The following is a 17,413-nucleotide window of genomic DNA, read 5'->3' on the forward strand; positions in this document are numbered from 1 at the left end:
TCGAGACTAATTCTATTATATATTAGAACAAAACTCACCGACACCCCTACAACACGCGCCCTTTATTTGTGCTCATTTGAGGTGGATCGATACAACTACTTTAACGCGGAGAATACCTACCGGAGTGTAGGAAAGAAAGAAGATACTCCTCATTGCACTGTCTTCTATTTTATGGGGAGGGGATTCAGTTCCAAACTATTTTCAATATTTAAGCAATAACGCCAGCGTCCCTCTTTAACTTATTATTGTGGACGAGCATTTGGGAATTAGATGCAGCCCGTGCATTATTAATGGGTGAACAACGAGAAATTCTTTTAGATTCGTGTAAAATAAATAGGTTTTCCCCCCCCCCCCCCCCCCCCCACCTTTTCCTCCTCCCCCGACTCCATCTTTCTTTAACTTCCATTTCCATTCTCCATCCACCACCGCAAGAAACTCACCGAAGGGGCCTGTTTGCACGGCCCAAGGTCGCCCAACATTAACGAGCGCGTTCAGAGCCACGGCTTCTACCGAAGCTGAACCCCGCAGCACCATTGTCATTAACAACAATACAGATGCAGAGACGGACGAACCTCGATCCCCGCCGCGAGAGCTACGGAGAAAGAGACGCCTTATGGACAATAGCCTCCAAGATTATGAGGTTCTGTTTGATGGCCCGGCGATCCTCAATTCCTCCGCATCCACAAAATCACAGCCGCTGAAACGCAAAATACCCAACTTGAATGCAGTTCTGGCAAGCTCCCATCAGAGCCGGACTTGCCATTTGCTGATATTAGGATAGGCGACAGCAAAACAAAAAAATTCACACCGTATTTGAAGCAGGGTCCGCGAAGATCAGGGACCTACAAGAAGTGCAGCGCCTGAAGAAGTGGAACACCGAGCTAGAAATCAAGCACTGTGCAGAGCTGATTGGGAAAAACAAGGAGATCTGCAAGCTTGAGGCTGAGGTCAGCGAGCTGGAGCATCGGTGTCAATGTCCAATATGCTATACCATCCTTCAGAGTGGAAAACCCGCCTGTGCGGCACAGGTTCTGCCCAGGGTGTCTCTTTCCTGACCCAGAGACCTGTGGACCATGTTGTCGAGATTTCACTGGCTATATAAAGAGTTATTAGGTAGCAATGCTTTGTCTACAGCACTAGATTCCAATCGTAGTTTTGTAACAGGGACCGGGCATTTGCCTGTTTTCATCAATCTGTGGATAGGGGAACAAATTAGAACTCTTTTAAATTTATCTCAGAATTGCTACCATACTTCATACATAGGCAGTCATGCTGAACAAAGAAGACATATGGGCTGAAAGAAACAAAAGTAGCTGACACACTGCTTTGTGAGTACATAAGAGATGGCTCACATCTGCCAGTTGTTAGAGGTGAGAAGAAGTTATATTGTCATCATCACCTGATTGTAGATTGAACAGCTGAGAAATCAGGCTTTCTCATTTTTGAGGATGAGATCCGACTTCTGCCCGAAAAGAGAGTTTTCTTGCGCTAGGTAGTTTTCCTTAAATTAAGCCCCTCCATCAACCAGGGGTCAAATACCAGCTCTTCCGCAGTCGGCCTTTCCTCAGGCATCCAGCATAGAATCCTTTGAAGAAACTCCAGAAGTCCCTTTTTGTTATCTCCCTCGAGATCGTCTGCAAGCCTTTCAAGGGAGATGTCAGGGATGGGTGCAAAACCTCTCCATTGACCTTGAATGTTTTGTCAACGTTAGCAGAAAATACAAGGTCCGCCACTCCGTAGATTTGAACATGTATTCACATACCGTTCTTATCCCACCATATAGAACTCATCTCACTTCGTTCCAGGAACTCCCTAGGAGGAGGTCCCATGATAGCAACCATCTCTGCAAGGTGGAGTGTATCGTCCAGAAGTCGCTGATCATTCCTGGCTTGGAAGAGGGTACGCCCAGCTACGAGGTCCCAAAACTGACCAAATAATAATTGAAGACACGTCAACTAAGCCCGTCAAAATATAACAAAAGGTAATTGTCACTGACCACCATAGCAATGCTCCAAATATCAACTTTATTGTCCCAATTCATCTTGAGAATAACCTCTGGTGCCCTGTAGACATCTGGCATAATATCTTGTCCTCTGTGATCTTCATCACCGAACCTGGCCTCGCCAAAATCTGTTATAATAGGAAGGCACCGTGTGCGGGGAATCCGCCGGCTCTTGTAAATGACGCGATCGCCGAGGACCTTTCTCGGCGCGGGGTGTTTCAACTCAGCCTCTTCGAATACCGAGAACACATTAGGATCGTCAATCTCAAGGAGCATGTTTCTGGATTGGAGATCTGTATGCACAATGTTGGCTGAATGTAGGAAGTCAAGCCCCCCCAGGATTTGTCGTAACGGAGGTTTTAAAAGTTGTATAGCCAGAGTCCCGGTAGGCCGAAGGTCGAGCATCTGTTCCAAACTCAATCCCAATGGTTGTTGAACAAGGCACATGTGAGTGCCATCTGGGCCAATCACTTCGAATGAGTCGTATAGTTGTCGAAAGAGATTTTTGCCGGGATGGCCAGATTGAGATTGAACGGAATTGAGATGACTGTAGATTCTAATCTCATGGTTCGGCTTGGAGGAGGAAACACAAAGCTTCAGTACGACATGTCGAGGCTCACTAGTTAGCGAAAGTGAAGTTAGCTATTAGACTTATTCTGGACTGTAACAACATGATAAATAAATGTACGCACTGTAGATCACGACAGAGCCATACAGTCGATGTCACTCCGTATCCTAGTTTCCCAACAATTTGATACCTGTCGTTGAAAATTTCGCCTATTCGAGCCGGGTAATACTTTTCTGCCTTATACGTCGGAAGGGTTTCTTCCTCAATATTTTCAGAGGCATCAGTCAAGTCAAACCCGGAGCTTGGAAATGTGAGGGGAGACATTAGTTGGGAGAACGTCATTCTCTGAGCTCCATTAAATCGTTGCGAATAGTGCGGTACGGCAGAACGTAAAGACAGACAAGGTCGGCTTCTGGAGAATGCGGACCGCACATAAAGATAAGCAAGAGACAATTTAGCAGTCATGTCAAAAACAAGATTCTAAATCACCTGCCAGTCGTACCTTTGAAGGACTGAAAGTTTTGTTGTTCTTCTTTCTGTTAGGGGGTTCCTGATGAGACGAAGCTAGAAATAGTAACTTCTGCCAAGCCGTTTTAGCCAGAGCTCAGCACCATTTAGGCGCCCTATTCTACCGCCCAGATTTGACCAATTGATGACCGAAGGTGGAAGCCAACCAGTTGACAATTTGGCAGAAAAATGACGCTAAAATTGCCTTGTAGCTAGTCGGGGATAGAATCTCTTCTCCAAAACGCTGTCGCCAATTCATGCAAGCTTGGCAGTGGTGGAAACAATTTAAAGGGCGGCGCTTACCGTTGAATACGCTTACTGGAGAATGGAATGGCTGCCTACGGCATGACCTGAAATCTTTTGGGTAGAGGATCTGTGAACACAAGCACGCCTATATAAGCAACCAACACTCCGCTGCGCTAAATTCTTTCTCGTCAAAACTGAATAAACCACAATTTTCCGTGATATATCTCTGATATATATATGTACTGAGAGTCATCTCCATTTACAAAGCTCCGGTTTTTTGAGAAGCAATCCACCCGCGAAGATGAACCGCGTCGCCGCAAGGGGACTCCATGCTACGGCGCAGAGAGTACTTCAATATAGTGGTTCTGTCAACCTCGGAGATGTTATTTCGACGAATGCAGATGGGGCTGAGTGGTCAGACTCAGTGGACAGTGGATGCAACATGATAGAAAAAGCTGTAAGTGTGCCCTGCCGCTTTTCGCTAGTGATAGCTAATAATTTTATAGGATCCTCGGATAAAACAAGCTCACATTCAGTAGGGTGCCTCCCTTTTTTTTTTCCCTCTCTTTTTTTTTGTTTTCATGATGTGTCTCAGTGTGCCAACCTCAAAATAGTGGATTTAGCTGAGGGACTTGCAGGGGTGCGCGGGCACACAGGTCGAGTAAAGACAGAAATGACTCAAAGGATGTCATTACGGTAGCGCTCTTAACCGCCACAGGGACTCGTGTCGGCAGTGCCCATTTCCACCTTGACGGTTCCTTTAAGTTCTTTCCTTCTCGTGCCGGAAAGCTGGGCGGATTTGCAGACAACTTGCAGAAAGCGGGTCTCGTGGTAGAAGAGGGAGGGCCTGAGAGGAATACTGGGGGTGCGGGTGATGAAAACAATCCGGCACAGCAATCTTCTTCAAAATAGTTATTAGCACGGACGCTTTTTCTTGTACGGACTGATGAACACGGGAAATGATTCAAATGAGTAGTATGGATATGCTGAAGGAGGCGGCGCAGGCTGCCATTGCACTGGCGATTTCTTGTATTTAGGACTACTTGACCGGAGTTAAAGAATAATGCTCTCTCCACACAGATTCTCTTCTGTAGGCAATATTTCCAGATCCAATAGGGTCCCCGTCGCCCAAAATTAGACAGGATGAATGCAGCAAACAATCGGCAGGATGTTACTTTTCTGCTTAATGAAATGCGGTGTGTAGCACATGTGGTATATCTGATGTCCCGTCTACTTGGAGATAACGTAAACGTATAACATTCAAATATTAAACTGTTGTGGTGGTACAAAGCATTCAAGTTCGTGGTGAAATGCTCACTCACCGTAGTCCGATTCTCGTAATCAAGTAAACTTCTTCGAAGACCTGCTTGCAATACAAAAGGCGGTATCGACTGTCCAGAAAATGATTCATGTACATCCCTTTCGTTCTCAGCGTCCTTTTCATCCTGTCCCCGAATAATGTTATTCTCCAAAGGAAACCTAGAGCGAGAAAGCGGCCTACTCAAACATGTGGAACCGTTATCTCTGATCCGAGGCAGCGTTTGCATACTGATGATCCGACCTGTCGTCTGTGGTGCTGCAGCTGAAACCCCCAGCGTCGGCGGGGTTATAGGAGGTGGAGTATCAGGCCAGAATAGAATATGGTTCTCCGATGCGGGAGAACGGACCTTGGATGGGTGTGACATCGGCCCCTGGAGCGAGCTCAGTGTTTCCGGGATCTTGCAATCAACCTCCCACTGTTCAAAAGGGTCGTGTCGTTCGTTCGAGCTATGCGTAGAGTCCACATCCCTGGTGCTCCCGGACTCTTTGCCATGAAAATGTACGGCTTTTTGCAAACGAAGGTTCTCGAGGGCAGACGGCGAACGTTGATCCAAGCCGGAACAGGATATTGAGAAAGTGCCAGTTTGCTCCTGCCGCACAGGGCGGTTGAGGCAGAGCAGTAATGCATAGAACGTGACCTGGCAACCTGCAGAAAGCGCCCATAAACTTATCCATCCACGGAACAGTCCTGTAAAGTTGCCTTTAGAGTTAGGACCGTGAAGTGAACGTAGGCCACGGGTTTCCCGAATGGTGGCACAGGTCAATATGATGGTCGCCAACAGAATCCAGCCGATTAATATCAGATGCCCCCAAGGCCAACGGAAAAGCAAAGCGTTCTGCTCCCTCTTATAAGCAAAAATAGATATCAAAGATACCAGGACCATGCAGCATATGGCGCCGAATATCATATCGACAAACAGAATAAGGCTAGTTTTCGTGTCGTCAGGGCCGAGTCGCCGCATACATTTAGCACAGACAATGGTCGAAATAAATGTTAGCACCAGTGAGGAACAGCCAGCAGTATAGGCCACCGTGCTTCCAGCGTCCAAGCATTGACCCATCAAAACCGCGAGTATATGTGTTGACAGTTGCCATCAGAAAAACAGCAAGAAAGACCATTTTGTCAGCTTGACAATTCTGTTATTTGCCCCTGGCTGGGCAGAAATGGAACATTGGGGTTGTGGGCTCTACGTTTTGACAACTTACATGGCTCAGCCTGACTGAATCCTTTTGCTTGGCAGCTCAGCACGACAATTGGCTGGTCTCCATTCAGCTGACCCCCCCCCACTTGTATTCTCTTGAGGCCACTCTCACTACGGAAGTCAACTTTCATTACCAGGTGGCCTGCCCCAGCATGCGAATCTTATCAGTAATTTAACATTCACCCTTTAGAACCTTTCCGCTTACGCAATCTTTGAATGATGCGGGATCTCAAAAAGTTCTTCAAGGCTCTGACCTCCTCCAATACGCCGGGAACAAATCCAGCAGATTACTTTAATTATCCATCCGGGAGCTCTCCTGCTCCCATTTCCTTTCCGGACGGAGTCAAAGTGTTGCATGAGTGCTCTGACGCCATAGTCGATATCTGCTTCGTCCATGGCCTGACTGGGAATCGAGATAGCACCTGGACCGCCCGTGGGCAATCCACACCTTGGCCAAAGGCGCTCCTTCCAGCAGAGCTTAGCAGGGCCAGGATACTCACTTATGGCTACGACGCATACATAGTGCGAAAGCCAGTTGCTGGGTCAAATCGATTGACTGATCATGCCACAAACCTCCTCCATGATCTGACCGGAAAACGTCGCAATGCGCCATCTCGTGCCCTTATTTTTGTCGCCCACAGCTTGGGTGGTCTTGTATGCAAAAAGGCCATTCTGTTCTCACGAAATAACCCAGAAGCTCACCTCCGGGGTATATTTGATTGCACTAAAGGCATTGTCTTCATGGGTACCCCTCATAAGGGATCCTGGATAGCAGATTGGTCAAAGATTCCGGCTGGGGCTCTCGGCCTTTTGAAATCCAGCAACAAGTCACTGTTGAAAGTCTTGGAAACAGATAATCAGCTTCTTGAAGCCATCCAGGTTGACTTCTGGTCAATGATCCGAGAACTACGAGAGGGTGGCAGGTGTCTCGAGGTCACGTGTTTCTTTGAAGAGTTGCCACTGCCTGGGGTTGGAAAAGTTGTTTCCAAGGAGTCAGCTACTCTTGAAGGCTATATTTCGATCAGCATCCACGCCAACCATAGTGATATGGTCAAGTTCAATTCCGCCAATGATACTGGATTCGTGAGGCTGTGTGGCGAGCTGATCAGGTGGGCATCGGATATCAGGTATTTGGTTTTCTGTCCAATGTAGTCTACAGAACTTGGCTAAGAATCCCAAGTTCACCATATGCTATGAATGAGAAGGATCGCCAGTGCCTTAAGGACTTATGGGCGACCGACCTTAATGATGACAAGACGCGTATACAGCAGAGTAAGGGTGGCCTGCTGAAAGACTCATACATCTGGATCCTCAAGAATCCTGACTTCCAGCAATGGCGTGACAATCAGGAGAGTCAGCTTCTCTGGATCAAAGGCGATCCCGGCAAGGGTAAAACAATGCTACTTTGCGGTATTATTGACGAGCTGAAGAAGTCTATCACTAAAACAAGTCTTTTGTCCTTCTTCTTTTGCCAGGCCACCGACTCACGTACCAACAACGCCACAGCTATTCTTCGTGGCCTTATCTACCAGGTTGCCACGCAGCGGCCATCGCTCATAGCGCACGTGCGGAAGGAGTATGATCATCGAGGTAAAGATGTATTTGAAGGTGTGAATGCCTGGATTGCCTTGTCTCGTATCTTTAAATTATATAAAAACTTACTTTATTATTAAATTCAAGAATAATTTCAGTATTAAATTAATTTTAAATTGATTTTTGATGAAGATGATATAATGTAGTAATTGATTGTATTATCAAGATCTATTTATTGTGCAGTCTTTTATATGTGATAGATATTTACTAAGCAATCAGTGAACACCTTGCTTAGATGAAAGCAGTCAGTCTGTAGAGGAAATCTGACACCTCTTTTAACTGCTGCTTCACTGAGTAGATGTTTGCAACTCAGCAGAGCAGTTCTATAACTAGAGAAGAAATATTATATATAAAAATAGTAGTGTCTTCTGCCAAAGATTTCATGAAGAACTAACAATAATTTGAAGAATAAGAAAATAAAGAAACAGTAAAATAAATGAATGAACTACTATAGAGATAGTAAGCTGATAAAACTCTGTATTTATCAGAATATCTTCAGAGCTTTTCTGACTGCAAATATTTAGATTTCTATGTTAATCAGAGTATCTTTATATACTTCAGTTATTAGAGCTTTTATTAAAGTGTTTGCAGCTAGACTGATCACTGAGATTATGAATTTCACATTTGATTCTATTTGATCTGATCTCATACATTTCTTGATATAAATTCTGCTGAGACTAGTCATTAAAAAAACATATAAAGTGACTATATATGAGATCTTAAAATGAAATCATGACTTGAAAAAAATGAGAAAGCAATCTTATTTAATTCTATTTAGTCTTATTCTTGATATAAAGTTACTATTTTTTGATATTTTAAGGTCTTTTTAGACCATTTTTAATTTTTTAAAAAGTAACACTTTTTGATAATATTTAAATGAGATTTAAAGTCATTTAAAGTAATAAAAATAATTTAAATTGAGAAGTGAAAATCATGATCTCATTTGAAAAATGTGATAAGAGTAGACAGTAAGTCTTACTGAGACAGTATAAGACTACTATCTAATGTTAAAATTATGTAATGAGATCAGTTAAATTGATAATAAAACTATCAAGAAATCTGATTCTGGTCTCAGACATGATTACACAGTCAGTCTATTTCCAGCTATGCTGATAATATTTATTTATATAATTTTAACAACATCTGCAGCTGCAGTATTGCAGATGTAATTATATTTGATATTAATATAATATACATTGTGAGTAATCTTCTTATTATTTACTAAGTGATTGCTCTGTTATTATTAATATATAGAGAAACTGTAAAATTAGAGAATAGAAATTCAAGTTTCACAAGTAGTCTGTGCAGTCAGATTACAGTTTTAAGACTCTTAGAGACAGATATGTACTCTGCTTCCATAATACTCAGTATTATAATTATTTACTTAGTAAATTTTTATATAATTAATCTGTTAGTGAGATAGATAAGAAGATCTGATATAAATATATAGTTACTGATATCACCTACTTAATCAGAATCTGTAAAGACTTTAAAGTTAAGCTCTTTCACTCTGATAATATAATAAATATAGTAATTAGTTGTGCTGTAGATGTAGTAAAAGAGCAGTTTAACTGTAGCTTAGTATGCTTATATAGACTTGCTTAATCAATGAGTGAGCTTGACAGTTATAAAAGATATATCAGAATGAGTAGACTGACTGCTGAGATTATAAATTTCATGTTTGATTTCATTTGATCTGATCTCATACATTTCTTAGCGGGAATCCCGCTGGAACTAGTCATTAAAAAAACATGCAAAGTGACTATATATCAGATCTTAAAATGGAACCATGACTTGAAAAAAATAAGAAAGTGATCTCATTTAGTTCCATTTAGTCTCATTCTTGGCATAAAGTGACTATTTTTAGACATTTTAAGGTTTTTGTTAGACTATTTTTAATTTTTTAAAAAGTAATGCTTTTTGATAACACTCAAATAAGATTTAAAGTCATTTAAAGCAATAAAAATAATTTGAATTGAGAAGTAGAAATCATGATCTCATTTGAAAAATGTGATAAGAGTAGACAGTAAGTCTCACTGAAACAGTATGAGACTACTATCTAATGTTAAAACTGTGTAATGAGATCAGTTAAATTGGTAATGAGACTATCAAAAAATCTGGTCCCAGTCTCAGACACAGTTACACAGTCAGTCTAAGAATAAGTATATATAATAAGATATTAAAGTAATTTCATAAGTTACTGATATTTAAACTTATCAAAAGATTCAGAATCAGAGAGTGAGTTAAAGACAGATTTTATAAGAGTTCTTACAGCTTAGAAATCAGTTATTCTGAATTTCTTCAATATTAATTCAATATAGATAACTTATAATAGCTTCATATCACTGTCATTCTTATACTCAAGTAGTGATTTACAAATATCAGATCTTTCATTATAAATTAATCAGTGATTTAATGAAACATCTATTCAATGATATTCATATTGAGATCTATTAACTTGATATTATTTATATAGAGCCTGAGAAATTTCTGAGAATCTCTTTTAAATCAGATATTACCATTATAATGAGAGAATTCAAAGCTAATATTCTTGAGATGACTTATAAATAGATTGAACTATAAGTAGAGAGTCTGTTTGAGACTGTAGAGAGACTGCAGAAGCAGGTATATATAATCAGTATTATTATCAAATTTAGTGAGTTACTTTGTATAGAGCTGCTTAGTAGATGACAGATCTGTATTCAGAAATACTGTGATGAAATTAACTTAATAAACTTTTCAACTTTTCACTGCTGTCACTGTAAGTATAGTATAGATAACAGAGACAGAGATAACAGAGATATAAATATTATTAAAATTCACACTCTTTTATTGATCAAAATCCTTCACAACTCATCTTATCTTGTAGAATAATATACTGTTATTTAGATTAGTTTTAATATTATAAACTCAGTAATTATTAAGAATCTGAGTTTTAACAGTTAACTTATCTACAATCTTAAAAATTTTATACTCAGCTGCAGAGTCAAGCTCTTTCTTTATAATAGCTGTTTAAGTATCTTTTTGCAGAGATGTAATTATCTTCTTATATATTTATAGAAGTTTAATTCCTGTAACAGTCTTAGAGTCTCAGTATATAATATAGATCTTGAATATATAATAGAGCTGATATTTAATAATACTGAATATCTTCAGAGTAATAGAGTTAAAAGTTATAATATTCTTCTAAGATCTTCTGAACTGGCTGCTAGAATCATGAATTTCATATTTGATTCTATTTAATCTGATCTCATACATTTCTTGACGTGAATCCTGCTGGGACTAGTCATTAAAAAAACATACAAAGTGACTATATATCAGATCTTAAAATGAAATCATGACTTGAAAAAAATGAGAAAGTGATCTCATTTAGTCTCATTTAGTCTCATTCTTGGCATAAAGTTACTATTTTTAGACATTTTAAGGTTTCTTTTAAACTATTTCTAATTTTTTAAAAAGTAATGCTTTTTGATAACACTCAAATGAGATTTAATGTCATTTAAAGCAATAAAAATAATTTAAATTGAGAAGTGAAAATCATGATTTTCTTTGAAAAATGTGATAAGAGTAGACAGTAAGTCTCACTGAGACAGTATGAAACTACTACTAATGTTAAAACTGTGTAATGAGATCAGTCAAATTGATAATGAGACTATTAAAAAATCTGATCCTGGTTTCAGACACAGTCACACGGTCAGTCTAAGATCTTCTATGTCTTTTTGAGATTGTAAATAACATCTTACTAACTTTCTTTCAGAGATATCTAACATTACAGCCTGTAACTATAGCAGTGAATAAGAGAGAGATATTCTTAACTAATATCTATACAGAGAGAAACTCTTTCTGCAGAGATGCAGAGATCAGCAATAAATCAATATAAAGATGATTATTACAGATGAGAAAATCTGTAGTTAGTATATAAGATATATTAGTTATGTTGTAATTATCAAGTACTGAGCTCACTAGCTGTGATAGTGTAATATTCTCATTGAATTTCACACTGCTGAATATAATGATTTCATCTTTCACAGAGTTTTATATTTCATACATCATCTCACTGTAATATTTAATTAGAATTATTCATTCACTGTATTCAGTGAACTTATTATGATCTTTTCAGAGATCTTCTTTGAAAATGTAAACAGATGATTCTAGACTGGCCGCCGGGATCATGAATTTCACATTTGATCTTATTTGATCTAGTCTCATACATTTCTTGATGTGAATTCTGCTGAGACTAGTCATTAAAAAAACATGCAAAGTGACTATATATAAGATCTTAAAATGAAATCATGACTTGAAAAAAATAAGAAAGTGGTCTCATTTGGTCTCATTTAGTTCTATTCTTGGCATAAAGTTATTATTTTTAGACATTTTAAGGTTTTTTTTAGACTATTTTTAATTTTTTAAAAAGTAATGCTTTTTGGTAATACTCAAATGAGATTTAAAGTCATTTAAAGCAATAAAAATAATTTAAATTGAGAAGTGAAAATCATGGTCTAATTTGAAAAATGTGATAAGAGTAGACAGTAAGTTTCACTGAAACAGTATGAGACTACTATCTAATGTTAAAACTGTGTAATGAGATCAGTCAAATTGATAATAAGACTATTAAAAAATCTGATCCTGGTCTCAGACACGGTTACACGGTCAGTCTAGATAATTCAACTATCTGTAAGTCACTTCTGTGTGAGAACAGTCTGTCTTCTCATACTTTATAAAGAGTTAGCAGAATTCAGTTCTTCAGTTAAATTATATCTGAAAATAAAAAAGTGCTCATTGAAGCTATATTAATGTATAGTATCACTGTAAACACAGTCTCTGCTCATAGCTTGACTGATAGATCTGCTTGCATTATTATAATACAAGCTTTTAAGATAACAGTTTAAATGAACTGTTCCGCAATATTATTTTAATTGAGAGTATAGAGCTCTGTTAACTCTTATTTAACACTGAATTCAGTGAGAACTTCTTATATCTGTTAATCACTTATTTCAGTGACTCTGTCTGAATATGCAAATACAACTTTTATACTCAGATTTCAGAGATATTTAAGATGAAAATTAATAACATTTAATAGCTAATCTTTGTTCTTGAGAAAATAAGCAGTCTTGTGATGTGTGATATTATTCACTATAAGAAGTAGATATCTGTAGTCTTGAAGAGATGAAGAAAAATTATTAAAAGTACTGAAGAATTCATTACCTTCTATATTATTAAAGTGCAGACAGACACTGTGAGTGTTTTTTCTTATTATAGAGATCTGTGAGATCTTCTTCTTAGCTTTTACAAGATTACCGATCTTATAGAACAGCATTTCAGAGCTCTCTTTAATTGTAATATCAGAGATGAGATCTTTTATCAGTTATTAAATATCAGTGATATTCAGATGTTCTAGATAAATATACTATGTAAAAAGTGTATTATTGTAATTCAGAGACATCTGCATAACTGCAGCTAAAGCAGCTTCACAGATACTGTGAATATAATAGATATAATAATTTATTTTCACAGTTTAGAAGTATTGATTATACTTATTAATTATCTCAAAATCAATAATGTAGTTATTCTTATTTCAAAGAAGTTCAAGATTAAATTCTTTATTAATAAGCTGACTGAAGCTTAAGAGATTGTAGAAGACTGCTCATAAGTAGTAAATATTCTACAGATTTAATTTCATTTCATTTATATAAATACAGATCTTATCAATACTAGTGAGTGTGATCAGCTTATTATTAATTTCTTCTACAGAGTCAAGTTCTTCTTTATTATTTAAAGTGTGTATATATTTGAAGACACTTCTATCTGATAACATAGTATAGAAAGCTACAGTGTTTAAGTATTATAGAGAATCTCTACAGGTTGTAGTAGTAGATATGTAAGAGATCTACGCTGAATAGATCAGTATAATATTTATAGATCTTATAATACAAAAGTGGAAAATGTTAGAGAAGGAAAAAAGAGAAAGTGCAGAAATTGACAATCAGAGTGAATATTTATACATGTACATGATGACCTATGCAGTGAAGCTTCGGGGTGAAAGAATAGAAATTTCATGAGTTTTTTGACTGAGAATTGATGATTGAGAATCAGAGCTTTCAGCAGAAATCTATGAAGTGTAATGAAATAGTCTATATAATTAATCAGATATAGCTCATTACATTAACCCTCTCTCTCTGAAAGTAAGTGCAGTTTTCATTGATCAAGAGCTGCTGTATTGAATAGTATAGAGTCTGAGGTTCAAGTTGAAAGATTATAATTAACTCATTTCACAAGATATTGTCAGCTGCAGCTGTGAGGCCTCTTATCAAGAATATCTTCAATCTCTCATTCAAGTTCATTATCTTCTTCTATGATTCTCAGCAGCTATCAGTCAGAAGTCAGTTGAGAAGAAAATGAGTTCATAACAGCATGATAAAGTAAGCTTATATAAAAGACATTATGAATCTCTGATGATATATTAAAATAATAGTTATAACTGTCTACAACTTCTGTTACTTTGTATTTAATATAATGATAATTAAGTATATAAGATGAGTATGTGATCTGTATATTTTTAAAATTCAATCACATAAGATCTTCTATCTTATATTGCTTAGTAGAATCTTGTCAGATATTAACTTAATTCTCTTAATCTTATTTAGCACTCATTATGAAGACTTCTACTTAGTTATAAGCATCTTAGAGTTTTATTATTATGTTATTAGTGATATAAATTGAACTGCAGAGATTCAGTATGAACTGTGTGATATCTAGAAGAGTCAACACTTTCATACAATATTTATATATAAGAAAGAACAGGCTTATATCTATTAAAACAGTATCTCAGTCATTAATAATAATTTCAGTATATAGAAGAAGATTATATCAGTTATCTTATAAATAATTACAGAACTTATAAAGATAATTCTTCACTGTCTGAATTATTCATTCTGATGTATTATCAGTCTCAGAGTGATAAGCAGTTAATAAAGAGTATATGATCTTAAGAACTTGACAGATTCTCATTTAGAGAGTACTCATAAATTAATAACTTTAATCTGATACTATAGATCTTAGTAATTCATGCATCTGATAGAACAGACTTTATAGAAAGACTACAGTAACTTATTTAGTATTTATTTTCTTATAAGATTCTAATATAACATCTTTACTTAATTAGTTAATAATGATCAGAATATTCTTATAACTCTTACTATTTATTATTATTATTATTCTTCAATTATAGATGTATACTGTCAGAGACTATGACATCTACCTGAGAACGTTTAGATCTCAGAGTTTTTCCTATATCTATAGAGCCAACTATTATATATTTATCAATTTCAGATATGCAAAATCAGAAAATTCCAGCCCAGAATACAAAAACTGTTTACAATTATAACTCTTACTCTCAGAGAGATTAATAGTGAAGTTAATTACTACATCTTATTAGATTCTATTAGAGATATTAAGCAGTTTCAGCAGATCTTTTCCACAATTCCTTTATAAGATTACAGAGCAATAACAGTTATAGTTTCAGATAAAGTATCTGATACTGTTCAATGTCTCAGATCAGTAGAATTCTTGAGAGATTATTTAATACAGTTATTCACAATCTGAATAAACAGTTATATATGAATTATGTATCTCTTATATTATTCAGATATATAGAGACTCAGATTGAGAGACTCAGTATTATTTACAGAATTATAGAGTATTATTATCATTGAATGAGTATTCTAAGATATCAGTCTTTATATGTAGTTCTGAGACAAATCAGAATGCTTCTTAATATACTACTTCAGTAAGTACTTGAAGAAGTTTATCAGTTCAAGCTGTTATACACTACAGTTTATTTAGTGTAGATTCAGAAGAAGTTGAGATATCAGTATTAATAATAGTTTAGAGAGAAGATATTCTAATCAGAGAAGTATATATTATATCATGAGTTGTTTTATTATAATTAACTAGCATTTTCAGATCTAAGAGCTGATGCTCTCAGTTCATTTAGTAAGTATCTATTATATTAAATGATATATCTTACTCTTATTATAAGAGAGTATCTATTATTAAGTTCTAACTGTCAGAGTGTATAATGAAATCAAAACAGCTTAAGAGCTTAGATTATCACATCTAATATTCAGTAAGCTTTCAGATAATTATAAAATATTTAAAATTCTTATAATCTATGCCAGCGTGGCCCAGTTGGTAAGACTGGTAACCAAGGCCGCACACATTAGGGGTGCGTGGGTTCGAATCCCACCGCTGGCACCTGCCACTTCTTACCCATGAAAGCCCCCATGTAATAGGGGCTGAGCCTAATTAGTAAGGCTTGGTGCGGGGTAGAACTCTCTACTGCAAGCCAAGCCACTAGTTAAGCGAGATCCTGCGAACACCCACCAGGGCCGGCATGGGGTGCCAATGTCCCACTATCCTCCTACTGTGCACCCGTCAAGGTTCTAACGATATAGAGCCAAGCCTAATGTAGTGGTTATACACTACTTAAGCAAGTCCCTAAACTAGGGCCGCCATCGGAGCCTAGCTCCCCCCCAAATACAGGGAATGATTTTGAAAACCACCCGACTAGCAGGCCTAGACGCGCATCTAGGCCCTAGACAGAGGACTGCAGTCATCAAGCCTATGGTTAGTCCCTAACACGGGGCGAGGCCACGACGGCTGATTGGTAGGCCTATGGGCATCTAATGGGGCCGAGATCAGCAACCGGAAGCTTGGTGTGTACGCCACCAAGTGGGCGGTGGCAGCCACTAACTAACACCCCTGGAAATTAGTGGCTGGCCCGAGAGGACGGACGCGGTGGTCGGTTAATTATAGGGGGTTAAATGTAATTAGCTTAAGGTGCATCCTGCGGGTGGCTAGCGCCCGTAGTCAAAAGAATGTATGTTTGCTCCAAGAACTCAAAAGAACTGGAGAAAAGATGAAGCTCAAAGTAAATCTAGAAACTGAAGAGAATAGTCAAGCCAGTAAACTCACAACTGCAAGCTTAAAAAGAAGAAACTCTCAACTATCTAGATCTTCAAACTTCAATTCTCCAGCTAAATGTAAACAGAATTTTAATCCTCAAACTTCTGTTAAGATTAGAGAATTGAGAAATGACTCTGATAATAAACTAGATATAATGCAAGCAGTTGAGATTTCTACTTTTCAGAACAGTTATAATCTACTATCTGATAATAGCAATTAGATTCTACTCTACTCTCTTTTAGTATGAATATACAATAAAAACAACAAAAAAAGTTTAAAAACTCTTCAAAAATCACATTTATTCAAAATAATGTGAATAGAAACTCAAATTGCATTTATTCTTGTCTTCAAATTACATTTGAATAAAAAGTTGATTTTATACTGCTTCAGGAGCCGAATTTTAATGCTGAGCAAAAATATGTCATTTCTCATTCAAGCTACTACTGCTTTTTACCTCAAAATCTGAGATAAAGTTGAGAGTAGTGATCTATGAAAGAAAGAGATCAAGATATTAATTTAATCTGAGATTTGATATCATGTCTGACCCTGATATTCTGATGAGTGATATTATAGATAAAGAGAATGAGTTTGACACTATACAGCTTATAAATATCTATAATAAAAAGTCATTGAAGAAAAATAATAACATCTGAACAATTAATAGAGGATTTCTGAACATAACTTCATCAAGAAACTCTATAATTGTAGGAGATTTTAATGCACATTATCTCTGATAGAATTCAGAATGCAAAAGAGCAGTAAGAGCTGATAATCTGATTGAATGAATCTTTGAGCATTCAATGAATTTAGTTAACAAGTCTGATCAACAAACATTCTTTAGAAAAGATATGAAACAGAAATCTATTATAGATCTAATCTTCATGTCATAAAATCTAATAGAAAAAAGACTTGTAAACTGATTTATTGATTCAAATGAGACATCAGAATCAGATCATGAGATTATTCAATTTATATTGAACTGAGTGAGGAATAAATAAGTGAAAATCCTCT

At 36.9% G+C, this 17,413-nt stretch overlaps 5 protein-coding genes and 1 pseudogene across 6 annotated transcripts; 3 read left to right on the forward strand and 3 right to left on the reverse strand.

Annotated features, from left to right (window-relative positions):
• Positions 1–347: 347 nt before the first annotated feature.
• Positions 348–1,271, reverse strand: BDBG_16931 (uncharacterized protein; the record flags this gene model as incomplete). Its single annotated transcript, XM_031724783.1, has 2 exons — positions 348–1,094; positions 1,260–1,271. The coding sequence occupies 2 exons, from the start codon at positions 1,269–1,271 to the stop codon at positions 882–884; spliced, it is 225 nt and encodes a 74-aa protein (XP_031578065.1). The 3' UTR covers positions 348–881.
• A 217-nt stretch (positions 1,272–1,488) lies between these two features.
• On the reverse strand, positions 1,489–2,894 carry BDBG_03989 (CMGC/SRPK protein kinase; the record flags this gene model as incomplete). Its single annotated transcript, XM_002625884.2, has 4 exons — positions 1,489–1,688; positions 1,763–1,925; positions 1,997–2,621; positions 2,695–2,894. The coding sequence occupies 4 exons, from the start codon at positions 2,892–2,894 to the stop codon at positions 1,489–1,491; spliced, it is 1,188 nt and encodes a 395-aa protein (XP_002625930.2).
• A 344-nt stretch (positions 2,895–3,238) lies between these two features.
• BDBG_03990 (uncharacterized protein) lies at positions 3,239–4,607 on the forward strand. Its single transcript, XM_002625885.2, has 3 exons — positions 3,239–3,780; positions 3,830–3,858; positions 3,962–4,607. The coding sequence occupies exons 1-3, from the start codon at positions 3,625–3,627 to the stop codon at positions 4,233–4,235; spliced, it is 459 nt and encodes a 152-aa protein (XP_002625931.1). The 5' UTR covers positions 3,239–3,624; the 3' UTR covers positions 4,236–4,607.
• Positions 4,458–5,704, reverse strand: BDBG_03991 (uncharacterized protein; the record flags this gene model as incomplete). The annotated part of the gene is made up of 2 exons (XM_002625886.2): positions 4,458–4,553; positions 4,646–5,704. 2 exons carry the CDS (start codon positions 5,702–5,704, stop codon positions 4,458–4,460), a joined length of 1,155 nt encoding a protein of 384 aa, XP_002625932.2.
• Positions 5,705–6,196: 492 nt separating this feature from the next.
• BDBG_03992 (SesB protein) lies at positions 6,197–7,427 on the forward strand (the record flags this gene model as incomplete). Its single annotated transcript, XM_031721491.1, has 3 exons — positions 6,197–6,972; positions 7,026–7,234; positions 7,321–7,427. The coding sequence occupies 3 exons, from the start codon at positions 6,197–6,199 to the stop codon at positions 7,425–7,427; spliced, it is 1,092 nt and encodes a 363-aa protein (XP_031578066.1).
• An 8,183-nt stretch (positions 7,428–15,610) lies between these two features.
• On the forward strand, positions 15,611–15,691 carry BDBG_16932 (annotated as a pseudogene). Its single transcript has one exon. The product of its transcript is annotated as a tRNA-OTHER (tRNA).
• The last annotated feature ends 1,722 nt before the right edge of the window (positions 15,692–17,413 follow it).

The sequence above is a fragment of the Blastomyces gilchristii genome (assembly GCF_000003855.2).
Source record: "Blastomyces gilchristii SLH14081 genomic scaffold supercont1.6, whole genome shotgun sequence".
Taxonomy (NCBI): Eukaryota; Fungi; Ascomycota; class Eurotiomycetes; order Onygenales; family Ajellomycetaceae; genus Blastomyces; species Blastomyces gilchristii.

Bases quoted from the DNA above. Each gene is read 5' to 3' on its own strand.
- BDBG_03990 (XM_002625885.2), top strand. From the start codon at position 3,625: ATGAACCGCGTCGCCGCAAGGGGACTCCATGCTACGGCGCAGAGAGTA. The intron at 3,781-3,829 runs GTAAGTGTGCCC...ATAATTTTATAG, and splicing joins GCAACATGATAGAAAAAGCT to GATCCTCGGATAAAACAAGC. The intron at 3,859-3,961 runs GTAGGGTGCCTC...AGGGACTTGCAG, and splicing joins ATAAAACAAGCTCACATTCA to GGGTGCGCGGGCACACAGGT.